Genomic DNA, 13,873 nt, shown 5'->3' on the forward strand with positions numbered 1-13,873 from the left:
CTGGACAGGGTCAGAGCAATGGAAAAAAGGGTAAGAGAACATGAGCTCTAGGAAGACAGATTCCCTTGCTTCTCAATGTTTGGCAAATATGTAGAAAGTTTCTGGCAGTTTACAGAACTGTAAAAACCAGTACTAACATCTACAAGTACAAAGTACCTGGCACACAGCCATCTCAGGCAGTTTTACAATTCAAAGTTCTTAAATTATTCATCCACCACCACTTGGCTTACTGAATGACACCACAGTTACAATGCACTGAATTAGACCAGAGGTGAGGATTGTGCCATAAAAGGAAAATAAAGTCCAAAAGTGTTTACTCTAAGAATTTTTAAACACCTGCATAGATAGAATAACTTGATTTCTGCTTTCTCCCTGCCAGCCTGTTTTTCACAGCAGTGCCCTCACCCCTTCCTCCCTTAGGCAGGAGCTGAACAAACCAGGTCTGAAAGTCAGTTCACAGCTATGAACATTCCTCTGCACAGAAGAATTGGTCTTAAAACAGATTTGACAACAAACCCAGTACTGATATAACAGAAGGGATTGCTGGGCTACTTATTTTGCTTTCATGGTAGAATCTGAAAAGAGCTGCTTAATCAGCTTTCCTAACACTCTGAATAATTAGCAAGTAATCAAAGCCTTGCAAGATTTTTTGGTGGAGTACTGCACAAGCTGTTTTCACATAGCTTTTTCCTAATTATCCTACAAACTGTTTCATGCATAATTGCAGGAATTTAAATATATTTGTTCCCCTGTAGTCTCCAGGTGACTTTTATGCCTAAAGACAGGATTTCTTTGATTTTTAAAAAACTTTTATACTGAAAAAAAAATGTGATAACATCTCTAGAATAGCAAAAATAAATAATCACATATACATATTAGAGCTGTCTTTCCTGTAAACTCTTTCAATTCCCAACAGTCCTGTCCTCCTTAACAGAGATATAGAGGTAAGAGGACTGAACAGCTACCTATTGACACATTTGTTCTAGCTTGTTTCAGCTGAGTTTGCTTCCTTTTGTCATGGAAGTCTTTCAGACAGTATTTTGCCCAAGAACCAGGTATTGGAGATGGCTGCTACAGTTTTCAGAGAAGCTGGCAAGCCTGAGCTCAGCTGATCCAGAGAAAGCAAACAAATCAAACTTGCACATGGATCAACACAACACCAGGGTTCTGCAAGCAGCTCATCACTCCTGCAATTAAGGCACAACAGATGCCTAAATACTGCTGGACATGTTTTGCATTTTCACTCTTTTGGGAATGCTTTGTTCTCCAACTGAAGTCACTAATACAGCAGTGCTAGGAGCCTGTGCTGTGAAAACAGGGCTGAAATAGCAGGGAAATAGACTCTAAGTTAGCTTACAATCCATTTCCAAAGACTAGCCTGATACTAATATGCCTTCCAGGCAGGTAACTAGGGACATGTCATACTGGAGTGCAACACTGGGATGGCAGCTACCTGAAGTACCAAGTTACTCAAACCTCCTCAAGGTATTTTTTAGGAAAGGAATTGCTTTGCAGTTAAGGCAGTAGATATAAGACTCCAAACACATTTATGTTGCCACTAACCTGGAGTACATCACAGAACCCTCTCTGGGTTCCAATTTCAACAGACAATGCTTTGTTTCCTCTAAAAGTTTACAGACCCCATGGCCTAACATCTTACACCTTATGTAATCAAGGCACCCAACACAGCACTGCTAAAAGCCTCTCATCTCCCCCAAAATGACTATCCTGAAGTCAGCTTGACTTTTGAGATCCAAAAGGAAAGTTCATGCAGCTGCACTCAGCACTTACTATATAATTGATGTACTTAGAGCTTCTAAATAGGACTTGCAAGTTTTCAAAGTGATTGCAGAAGAGAAATACTGTAATCAAAGTCCTTGTCCCTCCAAAGCCTGATGAAATTGTACTAAATGCTTGCTATTATTGGAGAATGTTCTTGGTGAAGCTAAGGGCAGCTGCACTGACTCTGGAGGTCTTGGAATGGGAGATCAGGGATCAGCCTGCTCAAATACACAGCTGACACAAGGTCAATTTGAAAGTGTATTCAACAGGCTTAGAGCTGGCCTCTATGTCATTACTTTATTAAACTAGTTAGGATGTGCTCTACCAGTAATAAATTTCATTAGTTTTCAATCAACTTGAAGTACTTCTGATAAGAGCAGGCACTTTAAAACTAATAGCCAACCCTGTGTTCATTATAAGGGCACTGACACACCATGAAAACGTTTCCTTCCTGTGAGTCCCCACAGACTCCTTCCCTAATAAAAAGGAGTACAAGATCATGAACAAGTGCTAACTGCATCCAATCCTCCCCCATTTCCACAGTGAGCTGGTGGTGCTGGTACAGTATAACAGCAGCATACAGATTATATTCTCCATCTTCTTCTATAAAGATGGGCAGTGATGACTTTGTCTATGCATCTGTGGAAGACTTCACACAAGGCTTGATCAAATCCAGGTACCTGAGACAAAGAAATGCTAAAAAGATTTTAGTAAGAGTACACCCTGACATTCATTTGAAGCCAAGTCTATGAAACACATGAGGAAGAATGGATAAGTGCAGGTCTTCTTCCTCTAATACAGGTCAGCATGGAAAAAATATACCACTTACTCTTTGGTCAGAAGTGGGCAGGATTTGAGTAGAAAGCGAGCCAAAGCAGAGTCCTGGTAAATGAGTTCAGGAGGGGCAGTGGGGCTTTTTAAATTCAAGCAGCGAACAATAACATACAGAACAGCAGCAACTGCAGCTAGCTTCACCCCATCAAACACTGCTGGCAGCTCAGAGCTTTCCAATATTGCACTCATTTTCAGCCTGCAGATAAAAAACAACATTCAAGCTTTTAGAAATATAGCATTGGATATGAATATCAACTGTCATGTTAAATATACAAGTAAATTTGTCAGTCAACACTGCCAGGAAATCCTAGCATACCAACTTAAGTTGGAAGAAAGTTTAGTTAGTATTGTTCTAAACACCCAGACCAACAGAAAAAAAACTGGATGATCAGCTGTGAAGGAGATTTATTCCTAATCAGTGCTGCCCTAGAATTGCACCAGTGTCTCAGGTGTCAGCAGCCAGTCAATAGATGCAGGATCTTGGCCAAGACTACCCAGGTCAAACAGAAGCTGGGTGAAAAGACAGGCTACAAAGGCACCTTGGCAGATTTGGGCATGTGTTCCTTCACAGGTGTACAAGCCAGACTTGAAAAGGAGCTCCTGAAAGAACTACTGTGTTAGCTGCTCAGCCTGAGTCTTGCAGTTCCATGAGAACACTGGTACTAAATCCTGCCTGCACTTAAGATGGCCACTTTATGTACTGGCATTTTCAGCATTTCTTTTTATTCACTGCAGTTCTGCAGCTGAAGGACTAGATGAATATCTAGTCTTTCAAGGGCTTCAGAGTAAAGGAACAGAGTCAAAGAAGTATAAAAATTATATCCTTCCAGCTTGAAATCAAATTCTTTATCTGATCCAGCTTATTTTGAACATACAGTTCAAACAGCTGGCTGCATTTATTGTTGAAGGGACAGGGTTTTCCCTGGGTCTTTACTAAGTAACATGGGTAACACAAGCATTATGACAAGCCAAGTCTTACCAATTTCAATTTTCTTCGAGCTAGAAAAAATTGCCAGTCCTCAGCAGACTTGTCACCGATCCACGTGCTGCCTGAGCTACCCTGTGGGGGGGAAAGCAAATTGATTATTACTGATCAAGCTGCATTTCTCAGCTGGAAAGGATGAACACAAATTTATACAAAGGTGCCATCACAGACATGGCAAGCTATTTGTGTAGTCAGTCATAACCAACTCTGATCCATCTGCATCAGAAATCCATTGCCAGGGGACAGACTCCAGATTAGATCCCTTGCCTACAGTATATTGCACACTGCAGATGAGTTAAACGCAACTTCATGAGCAGAGAGACTTCATCTCTGCAAGACAGTGAGACACTGTACTCAGAAAACCTACCCAAATCTCTTCCTATTTAAAGGACTAGGATTAGCAGGATACTCTTCTCAACTTTGCAATATCTACAATATTACTGAAGCATGAAGCCAGGCTGAAAGAAGTTTCTGCCACTTTTATTCAGGCTTAGCAAGGCAGCTCACTCCTACAGATGGAAGCTTGTAAACAGTCTCTGCCTGTTCCCACACTTGCTTTTCGAGATGTTACAATATATCACACTTCAAGCGGCGGGAGCCACAGGAGGCTCAGACACAGCCACCTAATTAACACCAGAGCACATGCAAGAAGGCTTGTTACAAGAATTTGATGATGCCAATAAAAGAGAAAGCTTTCAGCCTGTGAGCATACAAGTGTAAGCGATCCTTGCTATTAGAACTGCCCTCCCACAGGCACAACAAATCGATGGGGACTCAGAGCTTCCAGGAAAAGCTCCAGAACTGTCTGCTCTCTGCCACAGCTGCTGCTTCCAAATGGAAAACACAGTATCAGGACAGACCATACCAAAGCCTAACTCTCCTTTATAGCAGGAGTAAAGAGCCTCAGAAGTACTTTCTGTACTCAGTGTAGCTACACCAAAACCCCTTGGAAGAAAACACGTGTGACATCAGCTATTGACTAACAGCATGCTGGAAAGCTGCAAGTCTCTGCCACCACAACCATCTGTACAGCAGAACAGAGTGAGGGAAGCAGAGACATTTAATCTTGGACAACTCTTCAGCTTTTGTTTTCCAGTTCTGAGCTTCACAGCAGAAGTGAGAGCCCGGGCCACAAAAAGCCTTCTGTTCTTCTGCTCAGAAGATTGCACGGGCATCATGAGAGGAGGTCAAGTACAATGTCTAGCTGCAGGATGTTATCTCACATCTCTACTTGGTAAGATTTCACCAACACTACCATCAGTTCTGCAGGAGGCAACAGGCAAACTACAGCAATGGCTTCACCAGGGAAGGTACAACTGGCTGAAGAGCTGACCAGGTTCCTGAACTCAAGGACAATCAGGTGCTCGAGCAAATCTCCCTCATATCAAACTCCCAGAAGTTCTGTTGACATCTTCCTATCATTGTTCTATTCAGAAAATTAAAAAGCACTAATACCTGAGACCATCATGACACCTGGATTTTAAGCTAGTTTGCTGTTTACAACTTTCACCTTAGTGAATTTTTTATTTTAAAACTGAGCACAATTAGTCATTAGGATTTTGTACTAGGTACTCAGTATAATTAATCCAATTAAACCCTATCTCCCTTAGCATGTTCTCTCCCAAATAATCTTCAGATTACAAATACACTGCATCTTTTCTGATACTTTTATATCTCACGTTAGCCTGTCACTCCCTTAAAACAGCATACAAGCTTGCCATTACTTTCAGAAAAATAAGCTGTTGGTAGGCAGGATTATGTTTGACACTTATGAACTAGCATTTTCCATTTTAGACAGTCTAAAACACACATTCACAGAACTTACACCACAAACATGTGCTAGAGGCTTATGTATTTGTCAAAATCTTTACCCAAAAGCTCAGATCAGCCTGTAGATGTAACACAAAGCTGGCACAACTTCAATCCCACAGCTTTCTGCAGTGATTATTTAAGCAGTGGATGTAGTCCACGAAGACTCCATGCTCTATGGACTCAGCTGTGTCACTTGAGGCCCTTGCTCTAAAGCCTGGTATTTCTGAAGACCTAAACAGACCTGTCTCAGCCAGGGCAGATGTGCAAGGGCTGAGTCAAGCTCTAAAATTTTAAGGGTTTAGCTTACTAAAATGGATTTGAGCTTTGCCTCTAATCACCTAGGACAAATGTCTCTCTCTTTAACCAGCTGGGATGAGGTCACCTTGCTTCTGTTTTGTTAAACCCTTTTTGCATTTACCCAATAAACTTGTCTGTTTAAACAAAAAAGATAGATAACCACAGGGTTGAGCCAGACAAATTTTAATCTAGAATCTCTTCTAACTGGGTCAGCATTAATCTAAATGAACAAACATTTGGCTTTTTCCATATACAAAACACTGGATTCACTTCTGGCAGGCTAGGCAAATCTACCAAAAAGCACACCACTGGAAGCAATCAAGCCTTTCCATCCATCAAAGCATTTGAGATCCACATTGAGGAACTCGAAGTTGAAGCTCTTGGCCCCAAGCATGTCATTTTAAAGCATCTTAATTGCACAATTCTTTTTTTTTTTTTTTTTTTTTTATCACTTACAGGCATGACAGCCCCAAAGACCTGCAGGCCTCTCAAGCAATGTTGTTAAATCCCAATTTTAGCTGAGCGATAACTTTAAAATCAATCACTGGACAGTGAGTGCTGGATTTGTGGTCTTTACATTTACCCTTTCATCACAAAAAGCTGAAAATCATGTTACAGGAAACATTTCAGCATTACTGTTAACAGAATGCGCTTCATCTGTACAAGTATAATGAGAAAAAAATCCCAAGTCTCACCCTTTCCAGACAGAAACAGACAAGTACAACAAAAGCCAGTAGAGCTACAGCAAATTCTTTATGTAGCCTTTCAAAAACACCGGGGTTTTGGGAAAGCCATCATCAAAATATTTACTTGAACAGTAAGTGAATTCACAACTATCAACAAATCCAAGACCCGTACACATTTCAGTTTCAGGTTTCCTGTGGAGAGGAAATTTCCAGAGACAGAAGTCACTGTGACTCAACAGGGCACGCACAGGATTTGGTAGCTACCAAGCTTTACAGCTCCTCCACCCACGAAAGCAGAGTCTGACTCTTCATACTGGAAAGGCACCACTAAAAAAGCAAAGATATTAAAGGGAGCCATTCCCACAGGATCCTCCCTCCTTTTAACAAGCCATTGAAAGCCTGGCAGACTCATTTATTTCACTGAAGCATTAGAAATGCTTTGGGCTAATGCAAGGATGCAGCATTATGGGACACAAAGAGCAAAGGCTTCTTTGAAAGGGGCTGCACTAACGAGATATGCTATTCTCCATTACACGGCCTGAACAATCTTGAAGAAATGCCATTTCCAGGAAGGGCAGCTTGGTACAAAAACCTCATGGATGCCTCCCCACCCCTCAGCATTCTAGCTCACTGATGCTCTCAGAGCTCAGCTGGACACAACACAGGAAACATGCCTGGCCAACAGTGAGCCTTTAACAATTCCCTTTCCTATTCAGTTACAGCTTACCAAGCAGAGTAATACTCTTACCCACTAGGACTCAGAGCCAGAGAGGCCATTTCTGACAGATTTAAGCAGGCAGACTTTCTTAACTAACATATCAGACATTTCTCAGATTGGTTTCATATATTTTAGTGTCTGTTTGGGAATAAAACTCTGAAAACAAGTATATCAGACAAGAGGAAAGCAAACCCACCCTACTTTACAGAGTTGTGCCTAGGCAGACTGGGATCAGAAATAAGGTGGGGTTTTTTCCCACCTTTTAAAGGAGGAAGGCTGAAGTTAGTTCTTTATGGAATGTTTCCAGGAAATTAACATCTTTAACATCAGGAAAAGCGAATTACTTTTCTGAAAGATACACTGCAAAACCAGAAGGTACAGGCTTGTCACTACCAGGTGAGATATTTAGAACCACATTATGGGAAAAGGAACTTATATTAAGAAAAGGGTAAAAAGTAGAGCACCGCCTAGTTTTTTAAACAAAGACAAGTTTCATGCCAGCATATTACTCAAATGTCACTCCATGAAGTGCCACACTGCTGAGCTTTCAGTAGTTTAAATGCAGAGGATGATGTTTAGAGACCATGGAGATAAAGATGAATACGCTTGCAAAAGGCTCTGAAGCATGTGCCCTGATGGGAAAGGCTGCCAGACTAAGCACTGGAGGACACAGTAGTACTAAGCTACACCAGTACAGAACCTGTGTAAGAGGACTCATAAGAAAGCCTCAAGCTTTATTGCACAGTTCCATATCCTTTTACCCTGTATAAAAAATGCCTTTGTTTTCATGGCAAAGTGTTAAGTCTAAACTGCTTTGTTCCCTGAAAATTACACAGACTTGAGTATTTTAGGGCCACACCAATACTATGCCTCATCAGCTTATGCACAAAAACCAAGTCATAACACCACTTGAGACTGGCACCTACCCAGCCCAAGCTCACCCAGTGCAGAACCTCCCATTACCTTCAGCGTGGCTCAGAACACGTCAGAAGCAAATGCTGAGATCTTGATGCATCACTCAGTACTTCTGGCCATTTAAAAGAGCCAGCTAAGTCTCAGACCTCAAAGCACAGAGGGTATAATTAAGAATTAGCTGAGCACTTAAGTGCCTTAAGTTTAGGGTTAGATGTGGCCATGAGAGATAAAGTGCAGTCCTCAGGAGTTTGGCAAAGCCCACCACAGGTTTGTTATCCAACATGTGACAGATTTTTATCTCCAAAATAAAGAGGGCACACTGACATGCCCCATCACAAGTATGCTGAAAAGAACACTATTTGGACAGCCTGCTGAAGTCCTCAGTGCAAATCCCTCCCTCTGCCAGAGCCATATCCAGGCCAGGATTTGGCTGGTTGGCAAGTACAGAAACCAACAAGTATTGTTTACACCCTGCTCCAAAAAAAAAAATTCTTGGCTGGTGCCTTCAATGGAACTTGACCTTTTCATCAGTTACACACTTGGCTCACACCAGACTTAGAGGTACTGTGAGGTTACAGGGATAAAGTTCATACCACAAGGAACCATCAGCACAGTCAGAAAGACAGGTGCCTTGAACTAGAGCTTTTTACCTTGCCCTTGAGGACTTTTACACCTTCAGAGCAGAAATCAAGCATGTCAGAGGGCTGGGTGTACAGCCCAAGGCAGGCTGCTTGAAAATGCACCCAAGAATAAATCTATATAGCCAAGAGAGCCAAAGGCTCTTCAGCACTCTCACTTCACCAAGAATGCTAATTTGCAGTCAAATGAGACTTGATATTCACTTCCTTCTAACTACAGGAACTGCCTTTGTTTCCCCACAACATCATCTTAACTAATCAGAAATAGTTCTATTTCAGGACTGGCAGCTTTTATACATTAGCTAAGGTTGCTATGTAGAGTCCTTGTTACATCACCTTATCCTGGTTCCTGTTTGTGTCAAATGGATTGAAAGCCTCTGCATTAGCTTTTATTGCACACACCTCATGAACATGATTAAACCAAGCCAGGAGCAGACGCTGACTTCACAGAAATCAATTAATTGCAGTAGTCTAATAATTGTGTTTGCTGAAATAACATAAGCCTTTCCTTTAAGATAAGGTGCAGAGACTTGGGACTGTCTCTCTAACCACCACCTTATGTAACTACAGGTCCTTATAGAAGAGGTCAAGATAACTTTTAGGTACAGAGAGAAATGTTGGGTAACACCTTTGCACAGTCTTAGAGCATTAGCAGGTGTCCCTTGCCTACCACATAACTGTGCCAGGGAGCAGCATTAAGCTCCAGGGAAGAAATGGAGTAAACAGACTGCAGAGAACCCAACAAACCATGCTCAGTAGTTGAGGGAACGCTGCTGGAATCAAGCCACAGAGAGCTAAGTGAGCTAATAAAAACTGCATTATAAACCAACCCTCCTCAAGGAAGTCTGCTCTATTCCTTCATTATATTTTGAAGCATCACATTGTTAAAGCCTCATTTATCCTCTGACTGCAACCCCTCCATTCCCACACTGCCACAGGGCTCAGCTGAATGCACTGGAGGAACGGCTCAAAGTCCAAGCACATCACAGCTGTTTGCTCAGCTAGAGGGCTGAGTAAATGCTCCACACAGAGCAGGGAAAGCCCACCTATAACAAATCACAACACAGGTAACAGAACTTCATTTGAGAACAGTCCAGTTCAAGCAGCCTGAAAACACCTATATTGAACAGGATGAAAAGCTGAGGTGCTGTTTCACTGAGGTCTTTAAACACCTTGCTTACTTTGTTCCCCCGAAGAGCAGCTCCTCTCCACAGGGGAGCAGAAGATTTGCAGAGTCATTCTCCCACAGCCTGCCCATGACAGATAGAAGGCTCACGCTAGAGGAGTAACAAAATTCACACAACTAACATTGAAAATGAAGCAAAAACATTTCAGGACAGAAGAACTACACACAAAGAGACAGGGGCTCACCAACACACAGCTACCACCACTGCTGAATACTCAGGTTCTCCCAGACGGCAACTAAAAGAGAGGTTTTGGGGCACTACAGCAGTCACCAGGAATTCAATGTGCAAAGAGCTGCATGGCCCTCTCTCCTGCTGAATCAGAGTGACAGGCTAGGGGTATTACAGGCTCCTGTTTTAGGACATTTTGTCCTTACCTCTCACAAGGAGGTTCACTGCCAGTGACTGTGCATGTGCTTATTTCACTTAGTATAACCCTTCATATTCACATATGCTCAACCAACGTTTCACAGAACGGGGTGCTCCAGATAAGAGAGCCAGGCTTGAATCCCCTCTGCACAAGCTTTTTGGAACCTGCAGCTCTACACAAAAGCATCTTTGAGGATGCTTTGAGGTAAGTTTAGAAGGAGAACAAGCTACTCTCAGCAGCAGTCACTTGTCCCTTCCTATGAGGAGCCTGTACTATGCTTTTTGAGTACTTGATGCCCTGAATAGGGCTGTGGCTCAGTTACCTGCAAATAAGACAAGAGACATTCAGAAAAGTTCAGTGTTTCCCATATTAGCAGAGGAAGTTGTCAATGTAATTTGTTTTAGTCAGACTGAACCCATGGTAAGGAAAAATGAAAACATTTCTCAACAGCAGAGAGAGTAATAGGCAACTGTACTGGTTGGTCAGTCTAGAGGTACAGATAAAAATCTGTTCTCTGCCGAGTCTGGCACTGCCTTTCACTGCCATTACCTCTAAGAACTCAATGACATTTCAAGCACCTGGTTTGTACTGAACTGCTTTGCAAAGCATTTTCAATTACTGCTGCCTGATACTGGCAGAGTGAGGCTGGCAGGCACAGACCATCTTTATTATTAAGTCAGCTGAGGAGCTGAAGGAAAGATAAGCCCTTGGATGTAGAAGCCTTCCTAGAGCCAGAAGACAGCTGCCCCACAGGTTACCATCACTGCCACCCATACATGCTGGGCAGGTGGGACTTGGCTTCTCCACAAGAAGGACAGCATGCCCTTGCACACTGAAATTAAATCAATTGAAATTCAATCAATCAGCTGAGTTTGATCAGATGTTTAACTGCATATAAGCTTAAACTTTGCCAGATATATAGGCAGAAGAAGGGTAAATACTTGCACAGAAGATCAATTGAACTATAGCACGTTAAGAACAGCAATTCAGAGCTGTAACACATCATGAAACACACTTCCAGAGAAACTCAGAAGTGTAGATGAAGACTCCAAAGTACTAACTAATCACAATTGTTTTGCTGAAAATCCAAGTGGCAAGTTCCAGGCTGGTCTTTGCACCTTTCAGTAGGAATTACAAGCAGCCAAGAACCCAGCACTTACACTCCTACCAGAGACTGAAAAACCTTGTTCTTGGTTAGCTTAATCCAAGTTCTGGTACTGCCAGAGCTGGCAGTGAGAAAGTCTGGATGAAGAGGCAAGAGATATGGATGAAAAATGGTAACAGGACATTGGAAATCCAGTAGCACCCAGTAATTTCACTGCTTTAAAGCAAAAATTTCCTATCCTACATCAAACCCCATCTGGAGTATTGCTGGAACTTTGAAAACATCTTCATATGCCTGTGTCAAGGTCAAAGGATGTTTTTTTGACACCTTTCCTTCCCAGTACAACTCTTTCAATGTGTTAATCACTGAGTTTTCACATGAGAGGTTTAATAGAGCAGCTTTATGAAACACTAATAGTTTAAGCTGCTATTCACTCTCTGAATAGAGAAATACAGATTTTACAGGAAGAATAGAACAAGCTAATTTTTAAGTCCCTTCAGAAACAGTTCAGTAAGATCTGTGTTTTATCCACAACCTCCACATCTTTTCCACACCTGACAAGACAGTCTGGCACAATCTCAGGTCAGCCTCATATTTCATGCAGCTAATTCACTCAGCAACACAGAGGACCTCCTATGCAAAAGCAATTATTTTTAAGAATAAGACAAGAGAATGGAAGAACTTTAACAGTAGCTTTTATTTCTCTTTTAATATCCTTCCTGCTCTTATTCTTGACTTTGAGACCAAAATAAGTGATGTCTAGAATAAGAAGAATGGCTGCATGTCCACTGATCCAAGAAGAGACAAGAGAAGCTATTGAAACTTCTCTTGTGATACGAGAACTATGCAAACACCTCAGAGAGAAGGTGACTCATGAAAGATAAAACAGCAACCCAAGACTACTCATCAATAAAACTCCCCACACAGGAAATATACATTATCAACAAAAGTCTAAAAACAAGATATCACAAATGCAAACAACTGAACTGAGTGCTCTGTGGACACCACATCAGCAGGGACTAGAACAAGTCAACCTTAGCAATATAATGAACATGGCTGAGCATGATAATAATTGATAAATGAGGCAGGGAAGAGGAACACACTGTACCAGTTAGCTGACTAACAAGCCAGGAACATTTGTTACAGAAGGACACACCAGGGCTGTGAAAGACAAAAAGCAATCTAAGAGGCTGACAGGAATCTTTATACTTGCCAGACCAGTGACAATTGTTCATCAACAATAAGAGGAAGCTGCTACGAATTCTGTAAAGCAACCTACGTGAGACTGAAAGTACAGAATGCAATCCCCCCAGCCATAACTGCATGGCTAAGGCTGCTCCTGACATACCTCTGCAAACAAGTTACCATCAGGTGAGACACCTCAGCAGCTGTAACTCATCAATTGTGATAGACACACCGACACTTCCTGCGCTGGAGGAGATGCCCAAGTTACACCTGCAGGCGCGGGATGGAGCAGAGTCCCATCACACAGGGTAACACACAGCAGGCAACAAAAAGGAGCAGAGTTGATGCAAGATGCTCGTAGCAGGGTCAGGACCTTGGATCGGGAGCACCAGGGAAGAAGAGCCTCGTTCAGCGGGAGCAGCATGCCCTGACAGGGGCACGGTCCCCCCGGCTCTCACTGCCGCGGGACCACCCTCGGCTCCGCACGCAGCCCCGACCGCGGCCAGCTCGGCCTCCCCTGCCTGCGAGCACAGGGGCGCGCTGCTCCCACCGCAGCCCCTGCCGCCCAGCCTCGCCCCCCAGGCAGCGAGGGTGGAAGCTGTCACCGCACCGCCACCCCCGGAGCTGCCAGTGCCGGGGAGAACCGCGAGGGGAGCGGGCAGTGACCGCCGCGGCCCCACCGAGGGACACCCCATGTCCCCCCGGGCAATAAACACGCGGGGCCGGGCGTGCAGACAGCGCACGGCGGGTGGGCAGGGGCAGCCCCAGCCGCGGGGCAGCCCCCAGGCTTGCCGAGGGGAACGGGAAGGCGGTCCGGCTGTCCCTCGAGCCCTGCAGGAAGGCGCTGCCGGGCGCCCCGTCCTCACCTGCAGCCCCGGCCGGGCGCGAAGGCCCCCACAGCTCCCGCCGCCGCCGCTCCCGCCCGTCTGGCCCGGCCCCGCCGCCCGCTGCCCTTTAGCGGCCGCCCTCGCGCTCCCATTGGTCACTGCTGCGGCGCTTCCGTCCAGGCCCGCGCGCCGATTGGTCAAAAGGCGAGCTGGGGGCGGGCGCTTCATCACTGATGCCTGGGTTCCATTGGCTGAAGAGCGATAGGGGCGGGAACGGCGGGCCCAATGGCTCGGGCACCTGTCAGTCAGGCGGAGGACGGTGATTGGCGGCGGCGGGCTGAGGGCGGGGCTATCGCCGGCGGCGGGGACGGCGGGGCCGCGGCCATGACAGCGCGGGGCCTGAGGGCACGGCGGGCGGCAGCGGGTGGGGGAGCCTCCGCCTCCGCCGCATTTTCAGTCCGTTTCACGCCGCTTCCTGCTGCCAGTCACCGCCCGTGGCGTGGAGGACGCAACCTGGGGGGCGGCTCCAGCTGCA

At 44.4% G+C, this 13,873-nt stretch overlaps 1 protein-coding gene across 2 annotated transcripts in view; it reads right to left on the minus strand.

Annotated features, from left to right (window-relative positions):
• The window catches only part of ABHD2 (abhydrolase domain containing 2, acylglycerol lipase), a 35,706-nt gene extending 22,255 nt beyond the window's left edge, over positions 1–13,451 (minus strand). Inside the window, exons 1-3 of one of the 2 annotated variants that reach the window (XM_038146767.1) lie at positions 13,378–13,451; positions 3,596–3,676; positions 2,612–2,812 (exon numbers count right to left, since the gene is read on the minus strand). In XM_038146767.1, the coding sequence (XP_038002695.1) occupies positions 2,612–2,805 (194 nt within the window). In that variant the 5' untranslated portion in view covers positions 2,806–2,812; positions 3,596–3,676; positions 13,378–13,451. Of the gene's footprint in view, positions 1–2,611; positions 2,813–3,595; positions 3,677–12,674; positions 12,699–13,377 lie in introns of those variants that run through there. The other variant, XM_038146768.1, reaches the window with a different exon arrangement.
• Positions 13,452–13,873: the final 422 nt, after the last annotated feature.

Source organism: Motacilla alba, chromosome 10, assembly GCF_015832195.1.
Source record: "Motacilla alba alba isolate MOTALB_02 chromosome 10, Motacilla_alba_V1.0_pri, whole genome shotgun sequence".
Taxonomy (NCBI): domain Eukaryota; kingdom Metazoa; phylum Chordata; class Aves; order Passeriformes; family Motacillidae; genus Motacilla; species Motacilla alba.